General features: G+C 50.2%; 2 protein-coding genes across 4 annotated transcripts in view; one reads left to right on the top strand and one right to left on the bottom strand.

Annotated features, from left to right (window-relative positions):
• The window catches only part of EGR2 (early growth response 2), a 6,936-nt gene extending 883 nt beyond the window's left edge, over positions 1-6,053 (top strand). The window contains exons 1-3 of one of the 3 annotated variants that reach the window (XM_034662579.1): positions 157-279; positions 2,161-2,269; positions 3,595-6,053. In XM_034662579.1, coding sequence (XP_034518470.1) covers positions 2,251-2,269; positions 3,595-4,841 — 1,266 coding nt within the window. In that variant the 5' untranslated portion in view covers positions 157-279; positions 2,161-2,250 and the 3' untranslated portion in view covers positions 4,842-6,053. Of the gene's footprint in view, positions 1-156; positions 280-1,490; positions 2,061-2,160; positions 2,270-3,594 lie in introns of those variants that run through there. The other 2 variants (XM_011219558.3, XM_019795101.2) reach the window with 2 other exon arrangements.
• A 2,944-nt stretch (positions 6,054-8,997) lies between these two features.
• ADO (2-aminoethanethiol dioxygenase) lies at positions 8,998-13,403 on the bottom strand. Its single transcript, XM_034662577.1, has one exon. It carries the CDS (start codon positions 13,059-13,061, stop codon positions 12,249-12,251), a length of 813 nt encoding a protein of 270 aa, XP_034518468.1. The 5' UTR covers positions 13,062-13,403; the 3' UTR covers positions 8,998-12,248.
• Positions 13,404-14,301: the final 898 nt, after the last annotated feature.

Below are 14,301 nucleotides of genomic sequence, written 5' to 3'. Positions count from 1 at the left end.
GAGCCGCCTGCAGCGCCGCGCTTTCTCCACGGCGTGGCGTTGGCTTTCGCCCGCCCGGGCCCCCACGAGGCTGGGGCCGTCCCGGGCCGGGGGCGGGAAAGGGCCTGGCCGGGCCAGGTCCCAGAGGCTGCCCCCGCGCTCTATCCCAGGTTTTGGCGGCTTCGGGGCGGGACAGAGCCAGGCAGGCGGCGGCGCGCCGGCGTCGGCACCTGGGCCCAGCCTCCCCGGGGCCCGGGCCAAGCCGGGAGCGCTCCGGCGGTGGGCCGGCCGGCGGGAGAGGTGCGTGCAGCGAGCCAGAACCCACAGCTTTCTGGAGCTTTGAAAAGTTTTTAAAAATTGCTTTGGGAACTGAACAGGAAGGTTTCCATTCGGGACGGTTTTGTTGTTGTTGGTTTTTACTCGAAAAGGGAAACGCGTGTGGGTGATGGCGGCTCGAAATTGGCGTTAGCGACGCTGTTTGCTGTCCCTCGGGACCTCGCTGGGCTCCCCGAGGTGGCTCTTGGAGAGGCAAAGGCAAGATTCTTCCAAATGTGCGTGTTGTGGAGTAGGACTCGGGGGAGGGCAGGGCGTACCCCGCGAGTGTAGGCTTTCGGGGGTTGGGGGCTGCCGGCACGGCGAGAGGTGAGGAGGGGTGTGTTGGCAGAGCACACAGTGCAGCAACCCCCGGCGCACGCTCGGCGGGCCGGGCACTCTGTCTGCGAGGCGGGCGCCCCGGCGCGCTGTCAACAGGGAGGTGTGTAGCGTAAGGTGTGCGAGTGGGTGTGTGAAGAAGGCAGCGGGGGCGGGAGTGTGTGTAGCGGAAGTGGAGCGTGTGTGAGTGTAAGAGTGTGTGTGTGTGCGTGTGCGTGGCGGGGCAGGGTGAGTGTCCAAGCCTCCATCTGGACGCCCCCACACAGCCGACCGCCCAGACGCGCCGGGAAGGGCGCCCGCTCCGCGTAGCAGCTGAAGGGGGGCGGGGAGCGCGCGGGCAGAGGAAGGGGGGTGTCTCCGGCTGAGGATTTCTTTCGAAGCTCGCCGCAATTATTCTGCTTCTCCTAGGGTCTACCTCCCAGCCCCAAGATGCCCGAAATACTTAAAACAAACAAACAACCCCAAACCTGTTCCGTTTTCGCTCCTGTATAAATAGAACAGACTTTCCAAAAAAGCAATACCGCATTCACTCTTATCACCAGCCACTTCTTTCCACCAAGTAATTCAGAAAAAAACAGTCAGCTTCCGTGAATGCATGCAGCTTTTTTTTTTTTCTTCGCTGCCTCCTTTTGCTTGCGGTTTTGAGCTGCCAAGAAAGTGAGTAGGGGTTTGACTGTAGTGTCTCGGCTCCGCTCGGTTTCTTTCCGAAGTTTAATTTTCCGGAATGGCTCCCAAACAAGGGCTGGGGAGGCGGAGCCGCCGGCACCGGATCTTCGCCTTTTTTGGAAAGTCCCGGAGAACCGGAATTCCTCCCCGCTCGGGGAGGCCTCGCCGCAGCTAGGACCGGCAAGCTCTTCCCCGGTGGTCTGAGCCGGACTCCCCGCGCGCCCGATCCCCGCTGGGCCCTGCGCCCTGGACGGGGACCGGGGCTCGGGCTGCGCGCCCTAGACCCCCGCGATTCCCCGCTGTCTGAGAGCCGGGAGTCGCGAGCCCGGCGGAGCCCGCGCAGCCGAGCCCGTATGCAAATCGGCCATGTGACGGCAAGAAGCCGCCTGGCCCAGCCCTGTTCCTCAGTCCATATATGGGCAGCGACGTCACGGGCATTGAGGACCTGCCCATAAATACTTACAGCAACACTTTCCGTCTAACCGAGAGAGCAGCAATTGATTAATAGCTCGGCGAGGGGACACACTGACTGTTATAATAACACTACACCAGCAACTCCTGGCTTCCCAGCCGGAACACAGGAGAGAGTCAGTGGCAAATAGTCATTTTTCTTCTTTCTTAGAAAAAACAGCAACTTGTTTGCTAGTTTTATTTCTGTTGGATTTTTTTTTTTTTGTGGTTGCTTTTAAGCGTGGAGGGCAAAAGGAGATACCAACTTAGACTCAGTCCAATCCCTCTCCAAAACGGCTTCTCTGACGCTCCAGGTAGAGAGGGAGTTGGGTCTCCAGGTTGTGCGAGGAGCAAATGATGACCGCCAAGGCCGTAGACAAAATCCCAGTAACTCTCAGTGGTTTTGTGCACCAGCTGTCTGACAACATCTACCCGGTGGAGGACCTCGCCGCCACGTCGGTGACCATCTTCCCCAATGCCGAACTGGGAGGCCCCTTTGACCAGATGAACGGAGTGGCCGGAGGTAAGCCGCATGTCCCCTTCGCGGGCCGGGACCCACGCGGCTCGAAGGTGGTGGGTGGGGTGCGGTGCGTGTGCAGGACTTGGAGGAGAGGGCTGGGGAGCGAGGTGGACGGTGTTGACCGAACCGGGTGCAGGAGAAGCCCGCGGGAGCAAGGACCGGATCTCTGGAGCTGGGCGCGCGGGCAGATGCACCAGGTCGTCAGCGAGCGGGCGTGCGTGCGCCGCGGCGCGCCCAGCCCCTGGCGGGCGCGGGGATAAGAGTAGATGAGGTGCCCCACCAGGCGTCGGGCTTGTGCCGGCTCGTGGGCCGGCGGTACCCAGGCCTCCCCTCTCCCGGGGCAGGGACAAACTGACGGGAAAGTTCGGGCCTCCGGAGGAGAGCTGGAGAGCCGAGCGGCGGAGAAGCGCCAGAGGAAAGCGTCCGCCGCTCCTTCCCGGGCAGAGCCGACCCCGGGAAAAATCTCCGAGCGCGTTCCGGGAGCGGCCAGAAGGAGCGCCCCCACCTGCGCGCAGCTCGCGAAGTTGAGGGGGTTGGCGAGGCGGGGAGGAGGAGGAGGGCGGGCAACGGCGGGAAGCGGCCCCCTGGCTGCGGAAGAAGGCCCGCGGGGGCACCGGCGCCGCTGGTTTCCTTGGCGATGCGGTGGAAAGTGGTCCCCCGCGGCCCTCGCTCCTTCCTTGAAGCTCCGCCACTGGCCTTGGGCTGGGGCGTGCGGGTGTTGGGCAAGGCTGATAAGGTTGGGGAGGCAAAGGAAACCTACAGATTCCTTCCACTGCAGCGCCCCATACCCTCCAGCAGCCGTCAGCTGTAGCGCAGCAGGAGAGGGAGGGAGGGAAGGCACCGCGGATGGGTAGCAGCCAGGATATCACTGATCTCTTTCTCAGGCTCCCCTCTCTCTCGGGCAGCACTGGCTGGGATCAGTCTCCTGATTATGTCTCCCCCGGAGCCCCAGCCGTGGGACACCCAGACAAAGGAGAGGGAGAGAAGTTCCAGGCAGATGGGGAATTTTTAATATTGTTGTTGCTATTATTGGGTGTTTTTATTGGGGACGAGAGCCACAGATGGCTGTGTGTGGGGGTTGGGAGTAGCTCGTCCTGCTTTCCTGGAGGTAGTTTGAATCCCAGACTGTCACTGGCTGCCAATGGGATCCTGGGCTATCTTCTTCTCACTGTCTCTGAGCTGTAATTTTCCCACCTGTTGGACTCTGCCCCAGCTCTACTGTGCTAGGATCCTGGGGTCTGGGATGGACCTATGTTTAGAGGGGATGACAAGGGATTCTTGGCCGCATTCTCATTGCTCCACCTCCATTCTTTCTGTTCCCTCCCCAGATGGCATGATCAACATTGACATGACTGGAGAGAAGAGGTCCTTGGATCTCCCGTATCCCAGCAGCTTTGCTCCCGTCTCTGCACCTAGAAACCAGACCTTCACGTACATGGGCAAGTTCTCCATTGACCCCCAGTACCCTGGTGCCAGCTGCTACCCAGAAGGCATCATCAATATTGTGAGTGCAGGCATCCTGCAAGGGGTTACCTCCCCAGCTTCGACCACAGCCTCGTCCAGCGTCACCTCTGCCTCCCCCAACCCACTGGCCACAGGACCCCTGGGTGTGTGCACCATGTCTCAGACCCAGCCTGACCTGGACCACCTCTACTCTCCACCACCACCGCCTCCTTATTCTGGCTGTGCAGGAGACCTCTACCAGGACCCCTCAGCATTCCTGTCAGCAGCCACCACCTCCACCTCCTCCTCTCTGGCCTACCCACCACCTCCTTCCTACCCCTCCCCTAAGCCAGCCACGGACCCTGGTCTCTTTCCTATGATCCCAGACTATCCTGGATTCTTCCCATCACAGTGCCAGAGAGACCTACATGGTACAGCTGGCCCAGACCGCAAACCCTTCCCCTGCCCTCTGGACTCCTTGCGAGTCCCTCCTCCACTCACTCCGCTCTCCACCATTCGTAACTTTACCCTGGGGGGCCCCAGCGTTGGGCCCACAGGGCCAGGGGCCAGTGGAGGCAGCGAGGGACCCCGGCTGCCTGGCAGCAGCTCAGCCGCCGCTGCAGCCGCCTATAACCCTCACCACCTGCCACTGCGGCCCATTCTGAGGCCTCGCAAGTACCCCAACAGGCCTAGCAAGACCCCAGTGCACGAGAGGCCCTACCCGTGCCCAGCAGAAGGCTGTGACCGACGCTTCTCCCGCTCTGACGAGCTGACCCGACACATCCGAATCCACACGGGACACAAGCCCTTCCAGTGTCGGATTTGCATGCGCAACTTCAGCCGCAGTGACCACCTCACTACCCACATCCGCACCCACACTGGTGAGAAGCCCTTTGCCTGTGACTACTGCGGCCGCAAGTTTGCCCGGAGCGACGAGAGGAAGCGCCACACCAAGATCCACCTGAGACAGAAGGAGCGCAAGAGCAGTGCGCCCTCCTCCTCCGTGCCGGCCGCCTCCACGGCCTCCTGCTCCGGAGGCTCGCAGCCTGGGGGGGCCCTGTGCAACAGCAACGGCGGCAGCATTGGCGGAGGGTCCCTGGCCTCTTGCTCCTCTCGGACCCGGACACCTTGAGATGAGACTCGGGCGGAGGCACCAGCTCCTTGAGACCCCGGAGGCCTGTGGTCCACTGGTGCACAACAAACACTACCACCTTGCCTGCCCTTCTCCCTTCCCTGGGCAGGGGCCTTGCTGCAGCCGGGCACTGCCCTTTCCACTTAGAAGCAGGTCCTTCCCAAACTTAGCCCACCATAGTCTCTCTTAGGGGAGTTGACTGTCACCCTGAGGTAATGGCGAGGCTCAGAAGGGGGTTGGATGGGGGCTCCTGGCCTAGAGGGCTGAGGCCTGACCCTGCTTGAAAGGGTTGTTTGACTAGGTTTTGCTTCCCCCTCTCGTATTTTGTCCCATTACAGGATTTTGACTCTGGGTGTCAGAGTTGACTTGAGACTTTTTCTACAGTAGGTTGGGAGATGCTGATCCCTTCAGGTGGGGGCAGCAGAAAGAAGCAAAGCTGATGTGCACTTTATGGCTTGGGACTGATGTGGGGGTGCTGTACAGTGAATGAAGCATGGCCTTTATGCTGCATTCTGTGGCCCTAGAACAGTGAATCAAAGCTTATCTAGTCGTTCCAACCCTTTAAGCAATATGTATTATAAACTCAGAGAACGGAAGTGCAATGTGATGGGAGGGACATAGCAATATCTGCTTTTTGAGTTGTTTGAGAAACGTAAAGACTATTTTTTCAGTGTATATCCACTCAGATTTTGTGTATTTTTGATGTGCACTGTTCTCCAAGTTCTGAACCTTTGGGAAAAAAAGTAAAGCATTTATGATCTCTTGAAATGAGTCAGAGATTAACTTATTTAAAGGGGGATGTACATATATTCTCTGAAACTAGGATGCATGCAGTTGTGTTGGAAGTGTCCTTGGTGCCTTGTGTGATGTAGACAATGTTACAGGGTCTGCATGTAAATGGGTTGCCTTACTATGGAAAAAAAAAATCACTCCCTGGGTTTAGTATGGCTGTATATTTCTGCCTATTAATATTTGGATTTTTTTTTTAGAAAGTATATTTTTGTATGCTCTGTTTTGTGACTTAAAAGTGTTACCTTTGTAGTCGAATTGCAGATAAGAATGTAAATAATATTACTGGAGCTGACTTGTTTGGTTATTAGCTCTTAATAGTTGTGGAAATATAAATGATTTATTCTAACGCAAAACCACCAACTGAAGTTCAGATCATGGATGGTTTATGACTATAGTGTAAATAAATACTTTTCAACAATATTTTTGCTGCAGAAATCATTTATGAAAGATTTCCTGGGCGGGAATTCCATGATTATCCAGGGGGTTTGAATGCTTTGACCAAGCCAGGATCTCCCAAGTTTTCTCTGCTGGCCTTTCAACACCAGCCCGCTCACCCCCAAAGCAATCTCCATTCATAATCAAACACTAGTGTTCCGGGGATTTCCCCCATGCATTAGTGTAAAAGTGGGGAGGCGTTGTTTTGACTCATTGTTCCGTCCTCTATAACAGCCTATAGCTTCTCTGGGCTCCTGAGTGGGCTCCGGAAAATAAATACTTACAAACAAGTGCCCACTCGGAGACTACACATTTGTGGCTGCTTTCAGAACCCTGACCAAGGCCAGGAACTCAGACGAGATGTGGCTTTGTGGAAAGTGTGGTGGCGTGGTCAAGCTGGAAATGACTTTTAGGTTCCAGGATTAGTCTCATGACCACAGAAAACTTTTTGAAAAATGCTATCGCCTCTTCAGATCAAAAATGCACTTAGACACTGCTGAAGACAGCATTAATGGGTTGCCAAAGGAATTACCCCAGGACTCATTTCTCTCTCGTCTTCTCTCCCTAATTACCCCTATTTGGAAGGATCACTAATCTGCCATAGGTTTGGTGGGTTTAGAGACTATCAAAATACCCAGCTCATTAGATAAGATAGGTGTACAGCAAAACTATGAAAATCTCAAAGAAAGACACCCTTTCTTTAACGGGTAATTAAATAGGCAAATTAAATAGGCATATACAGGCCTCCATGGTACTACATAATGGCTTGCAAAAGAATACACTATAGGGTTCATTTTACTGCAAGCCTTTTGTAGTGATTTCGAAATATAAACCAAAAAAACTTATCTACCTGTCATACAAAGTAAATGGGTTGGGTCTCTGTGACGTTAACTGTACTCTAAAATTGGGCCTCAGTATCATTTAAGTTCACCCACGGCTTCTGGATCCTCACGCAAGCATAACCTGTCGGAATACCCACTGTTCAGCTGTCATCTGAGAACTGTCATGTTTGTCCTTTGCCACTGTTGGCCTCCTTCATATGTGGTTGAAATTGAAGGCTTTTATTTTTTTTGCCCTTCAGAGCACTGGAATTTTGAGATCTAACTTGTGGAAGGAATTAATCCTTTGATTTCCTCTCTTTCGGTTATTTCAAAGATGCAGAATACCTCTTTCTGTAACTATGAAATAGAAATTTCTAAACTTCAGTGCCAGATTGTTCTAGTGACTAGTATTATTCCATTAGATTCATATTTCCTGGTTTGTCAGCGTATTATCATCCTTGCTTGGCTAATTTTGTTAAAATATATATAAAACAATGCCACATTTTGATAATTACATGTTTTTAATGAATATTCTGCTCCTACCAAAATTTCATTGTATTAAAACATAGTACACCTAAATTTTATAAGATCTAGAATTGTCTTGCCAATTTAAATTTCAGAACACCTTTAATCAAGATAATGTAAACAACTGTTTACAAAGCAGGACTAGAAAAGGCTTTTTAAGAAGTCATTTTTAAAAGAATATGATTAAATATTCTGATAGGCAAATTGGTTACACAATCATTTTCACCTTGATGTGGGCTTGAAGTGGCATAACATAAGGAATACATTTTGGTGTTTTTTCACAGACAACTTGGTGGCTTTTACTTGATTTTAACATGTTAGCTCAATCTTTAATCAGATTTTACTCTCAGCTTGAAACATTCAGGGTACCGTCATGCAAGTGTCTCATTTTTTACTTTGCTCAAGAAATAAAGCATATAAAGCTAAGTCTGCTCCTCTTACATGCAATACACTTTATTGAATAATATTTCTGATGGTATAGCTGTTACTGGGGATTCTTATTAAAAATAATCTTCGGGGTCCCTGGGTGGCTCAGTCATTAAGCGTCTGCCTTCGGCTCAGGTCATGATCCCAGGACCCTGGGATCGGCTGCATTGGGCTCCTTGCTCAGCGAGAAGCCTGCTTCTCCCTCTCCCACTCCCCCTGCTTGTGTCCCCTCTCTCGCTGTCAAATAAAATAAAATCTTAAAAAACAAACAAAAAAACCTCCTGGGGGCGCCAGTCAGTTCAGGTGGCTGTTAAGCATCTGTCTTTGGCTCAGATCATGATCCTGGGACCAGGAATCGAACCCCACATCAGGGTCCCTGCTCAGCAGGGAGTCTGCTTCTCCCTCTGCTCCTTACCCCACTCATGTTCTCTCTCAAATAAATAAATAAAATCTTAAAAAAAAAAAGAAAAACTTCTGGAGAGTAATTGCTTAAAGATCACTACATCAAAAACTAATGATATACTCTATGGTGACTAACATATCATAAAAAAAGATCATAATGCATTTGATATGGTTCATGGCATATTAAAAATAGGTCTATTAAGCCTAAATAAGGTCTTCAATTATTCATAAATCAGTGTAAATACCAACTCTAATGAAATTAAGCCAAACTGATATATATCAAAAGTGGCTGTAGTGATATTTTAACTGTTTATATATATGTATATATATTTGGTGGGAATGAATGGTCAGCATCTTCAAGTACTTAAGATGCTGCCAGTCCAAACTGCAATTAAACTTTACAGAAAAAGTAAAGATAGAAATAAATTTAAGTCCAAAGATTCTTTCCTTCATGGAAAAAAGTATTTTTGTTTTCTTGTACTAGTTTATTTTCCTTAGCTTAAATATAAAAGGAACTATTTTTTGTTGTAGCAAAATAACATTAGACAGTTTAAGATGTGTTTTCAATCGGATTGTTTCAAAGCTCAATCTCAAGGAAATAGACTAACTTTATATTATTACTTGGGCTTTAGAATTTGCAGAAAGCCACCGTTTTTCAGTATAACATCATCCTACTGTATAGACTAAATCTTAAATAGTAATTAAAATGTAGACAATGTATTCTTCTTCTCCATTTTGCAATAATCAAATAAGAGTTACCTCTAAACAATTTCAAACACGCCTTTATTTTCCATAAGTACACTGATTTTAAACCAGAAATGTAAACATCTCTGGATCTGAAAATTCAGTATGTATATGGGGCTTGATAAATGATTTCCTTGACAGGAGATGCTTCACTACACTGAAATGATCAGTGGTTGGCTTGTTTGTAACCCGGAGTTCAGAATTCAGACTAGGAGGGTGACAGGAGTGGCACTGCCCTCAGATTAGAGTTGGATAGTAATTGGCTGAACCCTGACTTAAAGAACTACTGCTTCTTTGCTGCACAGTAGAGCTAGGGTGCAAGACACAGTCACTGGGACTAGATGAGCTGTAACAGTCTCCCTGAGATGCCAAGGCTGAGGCACCTACAAGGGGACAACACAAAAGGAGGAACAGAAGGTGTGGATTTTGGAAGAATTTAAGGACTATTAGTCTTAAAGGTTCAGAGAACCCACTCCTGTTGACAAGTATTTCTTTAAAATGGACCCACGATTTTCATTAATAAACAGTAGTTAGTGTAAACTCAACCCATGCAGATCAGGCTTTGTAAAAAATCAATTCTCGTAAAGTAGTACGTAGGTACAAGATACTCTCCATTAAATGTAACTGGCTTTTGGTATAACCAGAGAATAAAAAACCTTTAGAAGTATTGAGACAGACATTCACTCATGAGAGGCAATTATTGCATTTGTTATTCAACAGAAAAGTCATTAGTATCATTGTGCTCATTAGTCTGTAGAGGAAGACAAATTTTCCCACAGCTGTTATTAAAATATCGTCTATATTGCAGGAATATATGGAAATACGATAGCAGCACATAAAGTCGGTCATGACCAACAGTTTACGCAGAGAGGTGCCAGCTTTGCTGCACCACATTTTCTATTTGTATTAAGAATATTCTTTCCTTAGTGGCTCACTGAAACAAGTTCTGTTTTCATCATTAATTTCCTCAGGATTTATTAGTGAACCAAAAGTTTCACTGTTCTTATTCAACTAAATTAGAGAGATTATCATATTGCTATTTTGGCCTGCAACAATTTCAATTATTCTTTTGAAAAGCACCTTAGTTTTTTTCATTCAACTTGTTTGTACTTGAGAACTTTAAAGTTTGGAAAAACAATTTCTCCTTTATGACTGTCCTACTGCCAGAATGGGTTTTTGTTGGTTTAATGTACGTCAGATTGTATTATAGCATATACGCCACTATCAACAATCTTCAGAAGTTAATCGACTTCTGGTTATAATTCAGAACAGGCAGGTATGTGATTGGTAACCACTCACATTCATTACTGTGCTATTAAAAAACCCATTTTGAGAACATTTTTCTAAGAAAATCATTATTTGCATATCTAGGATTAAACTGAATGGCATTAAGAACTGCTTTAAACTGTCCCCAAGGCATATTAAACTATACCAGAATATGAAGCTACCATAAAACAATGTTAGCAACCCTGGAATTAATACTTGGCACTATGCCTGTCTCAGGTTTTACAACAGGGTGGCATTTCGCACTGAATAAGCATCTTTGGTGGGGGGAAGATCATCAAGAATTTGGCTTTTTTATTCTATTTAAAAAAATTGGGAACAAATATTCCTTCACCCTGGGCCATAGTAACTCAGTGTGCACAAAGAGGCAAAGGCATGGACTGTTTCTCTACAGGGTTAACACTTTCCGCCAATAGCAAATCTCTCTTTATTACAGACCTTAGAACTGGATTGCCATTTGGGCAAGTCAATCAAGAGGGCTTAGACAACAGCTGGGCAGATTTTAATGTGTTTATTTCTACAGTTTGTTTTTATTAAAAGTGTTGTGAAAAAGGAATCCTATAAATAGTAAAAAGAGGGAAGCAATAGTGCTCCATAGCCTGAAGCAAATGGTGTAAATACATTTGTAAACAAGGTAGAGTTGCTGAGCTTACTAAAAGGACAAAAATAAAACTAGTTAGAGATAGCACAATTGTTTAAGAGGTTAGGAAGTGTTTTGTCCCAAGTTTTGGTGCTCTAAAATGGCCAGCAGTATAGGTAATTCTCTATTCTGTAGCCTTGGTCATCTGTGCCTTCTCTCTTCCTATAGAAAACCACACTGGATGAAGCAAACACTGGCTCTCTACTGTTTTGAGGGGTTTTGAGAACACTGCCACCAAAACAACACAGCTGGAACCTCCAGCCTTCTGGAACATTGGAGCTCCTGAGAGAATTTGAAACAGTCATCAACATTTTTCTCTATTTTTGCAGGAAAATAGTGGAAGTAAATAGGGGCATGGAATTCAACAGCTGGCTAGGAGTGTTTTACATTCAGTTGTTTGGAAGCATACCAATTCAGTTCCTTTGAATCTTCTCCTTAGAAAACACAGAATTACCCTATCACCTCTTAAAGCACACTAAGACAAAAAAAAGTCATTTGAGGATAATATAGTTTTTGCATTAAAGGTCAATCTGCAACAAGAAATCTGTTCAACTCACAGATCTGGAGACTCAGGGGGAAGATAAGCTGTTAAGTGACCATTTGTCACTGAGATATGCAGGTGCTGAATTTCTTAGTAGATGCTGCCAGAGTAAACCAGATGTGGCTACTGGGCAAGAGAAGGAAAGAAATTAAATCTTGTCCTCTACATGCATAGTTATACTTTCGGTGTGATGCCCCAATTCTGGAAAAAAGATCTAACTTCCACAATGAATCAGTTAGGCAGGACAGCTCACTTTATAAATAGTAGCTCATCTTTTTATGCCTAGTTTTTACCAATGACTTGAACTAAAAACAATTCAAACCACCGGGTCATGCAGTCAATAAGTTAAAACTATAACAATAAGTAAAAGGGCATAAGGACCTAAGTGGAAAACAAACCCTATTCACCGGGGGAAGGGGGGTGGGGGCATTTAGTGTATTTTGTATAGGATAACGAACGAAGAATATTTTCATTATGGCTTTAGGATGGAAGCGCTTCAGTGACAGTCCCTTATCCCGCTTCCCCCAAATCAAAACCCCGGTGGCAGTTGTCAGAGCCAGGAAACAACCTAGCCTACCCGCCTCCCCACCCCCTAACCCGGCCCCGTGGCTGCGCTCCAGTCGCCCGCGCTTCCCACGGCTCTGACTCCGGAGGAAGCGACTACAGCCCATTCCAGTAGATCCAAAGCCCAGGCCTGGGGGTAGGGAGAGAGCCCTTATGGTGGATCGCGGCGGGCAGAGAGGCCCAGATGTGAATAGGGCACGTCTTCGGCCCACAGCAACCAGGCGCAGGCGGCTTCAAGGGAAGACTTTGGGACCTGGATAGGGCTCCCCCTCGCACCAGAAGTCATCGGCTTGTGGGGTCTCCAGGAGCCACACTTCTCGGGGCAGATCACAAGCCGAGCCGGGGGCCTCCTTGTCCCTGACGGGCTCCAGCACCCGGTAATAATGGCAGTCCCGGCCATCGTCGGGGTCATAGGGCGGGGCCAGAATGTCCAGGAAGGCGGCGGGTCCGTCCACAGCGTCAATCTGGTGCAGGTTGTCCTGGTGCGGAGTGAGGACGCAGGGGCCGCTGGCCTCGGTATACTCGGCCCGCGAGCGCAGCACGCCCGGCCGCACGGCGTCCCGCTCCCGGGCCTGCAGCGGCGGCTCGAACTGCTGCTCTGGCGGCGGGGCCCGCGGCTGTAGCCCGCCGCCCGCCTCCAGTTTGTCCATGCAGCTGATGCGCACGGTGCCATAGAGCACCTTGAGCATGCCGTGCATGCCCGGGTGGTCGTGCAATGGGATGGACGTGCCGCTCTTGAGCAGGAACACGCCGAGGCTGAAGCCGTCGGTTTCGTAGATGTGCATGTAGGTGACCGGCGGCAGGTTGGGCGGCAATGGCTGCAGCGTGGCCTTACGCGGGGCGATGTTCAGGTCCTCGGCGCGGACTTGGGTCAGCAGATTCTTCAGCTTGCTCAGGTTCTCCAGGAAGCCCTGCGGCATCGGGGCCCCGGGGCCCGGCGCCGCTCCGAGGTCGGAAGCGCTGCGGCCGCCCCCGCTGCCCCGGAAGGTGAGGCACGCCTGGCGGGCGATCCGCTGGATCAGGGAGGCCATGTTGTCTCGGGGCATGTTCGGCTGTTCCTCCGCGTGGCGAGGCCGGCCCCCGCCACCCCCTGCTTTCCTCCGCCCCTTGCGGTCTCCGGCGGCCGCCAGGGCTGCCCGCAGCCCGGGGCGAAGCTAGAGGCCCCGCAAGTACCGGTCTTTCGGGCGCGCGGCACCGCCGCGGCCAACCTCAGCAGCTTCGCGCCCGCAACGGCCCGGCGCACCCGCCCCCCGCCTCCGGCGAGCGCGCACGCGCACGACCCACACGCCGCGCTCACGCCGGAGGAGCGGGTACCCGCCGCGCGGACCGTGGAAGGCTTTGCATTACGCCAAACGTTCCATTCAAGTGGCCCACACCTAAGACGGTGGCCGGCGCTCTGGCTGTCTACAGAGCATGCTGGGACTTGTAGTCCGATATTACGGATGAGCGCGGAGTGAGTTTCCTTGTCAGCTGGAAAAGGAAGGATTGGATTTGTTTCTTATAAAGCGCCCTTCTTTACGGTTCCAAGGTGTTTGCTTGTTTGAAAAAAGGTGAATTGGGGCACGAGAGAAGCAGCCAGTTAACTACAACTCCCGGCACTCCCAGCAGGCTGGAGTGACGCACTTCCGGCAGCTGGCCTGTGGCGTGGTAGACTCTTAGCCACTGCATGGAACAGGGCTAGAGGGTCCTTAGCCTTCTGGGGCTGCTCGGTCCGGTCCTGTTTCTCCCAACAGGGTCGCTTTTTCCGGCCCTACCCTTGGAAAGGAGGCTGTTGACTTAACTTTATGTTTTCCTGGCCACCTAGGCAGCAATATCTGCCACGGAGATTACGGGACGGCACTTTGTAATTTTCCAAGTTTCTTAGGAGATGAGAGGGTCGAGGCCGTCCCTAGTGATCATGATTCCTCAGCACAGCCGTCCCCAGCTGTTGTTTGCATCAGGGAGTGATGACGCTGCTCTTCCGGTTACAGAGCACGATAGTTTTGCTGGGACTCGAGAGGCCATTTGCTGTGGCCAAGGATTGTGTATACCAAAGGTTATCAAACCTTGGTTTGCCGAAGAAGCACCGGGTTGGGAGGGGGAGGTAGGGTGAGGCTTTTTAAAAAAATACAGATTCCTGGTTGTCATCTAGAAATTGATTCATTAGATGATTCTGAGGCATCTTCTGAGAAACAGTGGTGTGCGAGAATCAGGCAAGCTCTTGACCTTCACCTTACCCTGAGTTGAAAGTACTTTTGGACTTCCAAAGCTGAACATGGGCTTCTTGTTCATTTTGTAATTGGAATG

This window comes from Ailuropoda melanoleuca, chromosome 6, assembly GCF_002007445.2.
Source record: "Ailuropoda melanoleuca isolate Jingjing chromosome 6, ASM200744v2, whole genome shotgun sequence".
NCBI lineage: Eukaryota > Metazoa > Chordata > Mammalia > Carnivora > Ursidae > Ailuropoda > Ailuropoda melanoleuca.
This window is presented reverse-complemented; position numbering and strand designations above follow the sequence as displayed.

Bases quoted from the DNA above. Each gene is read 5' to 3' on its own strand.
- ADO (XM_034662577.1), bottom strand. From the start codon at position 13,061: ATGCCCCGAGACAACATGGCCTCCCTGATCCAGCGGATCGCCCGCCAG.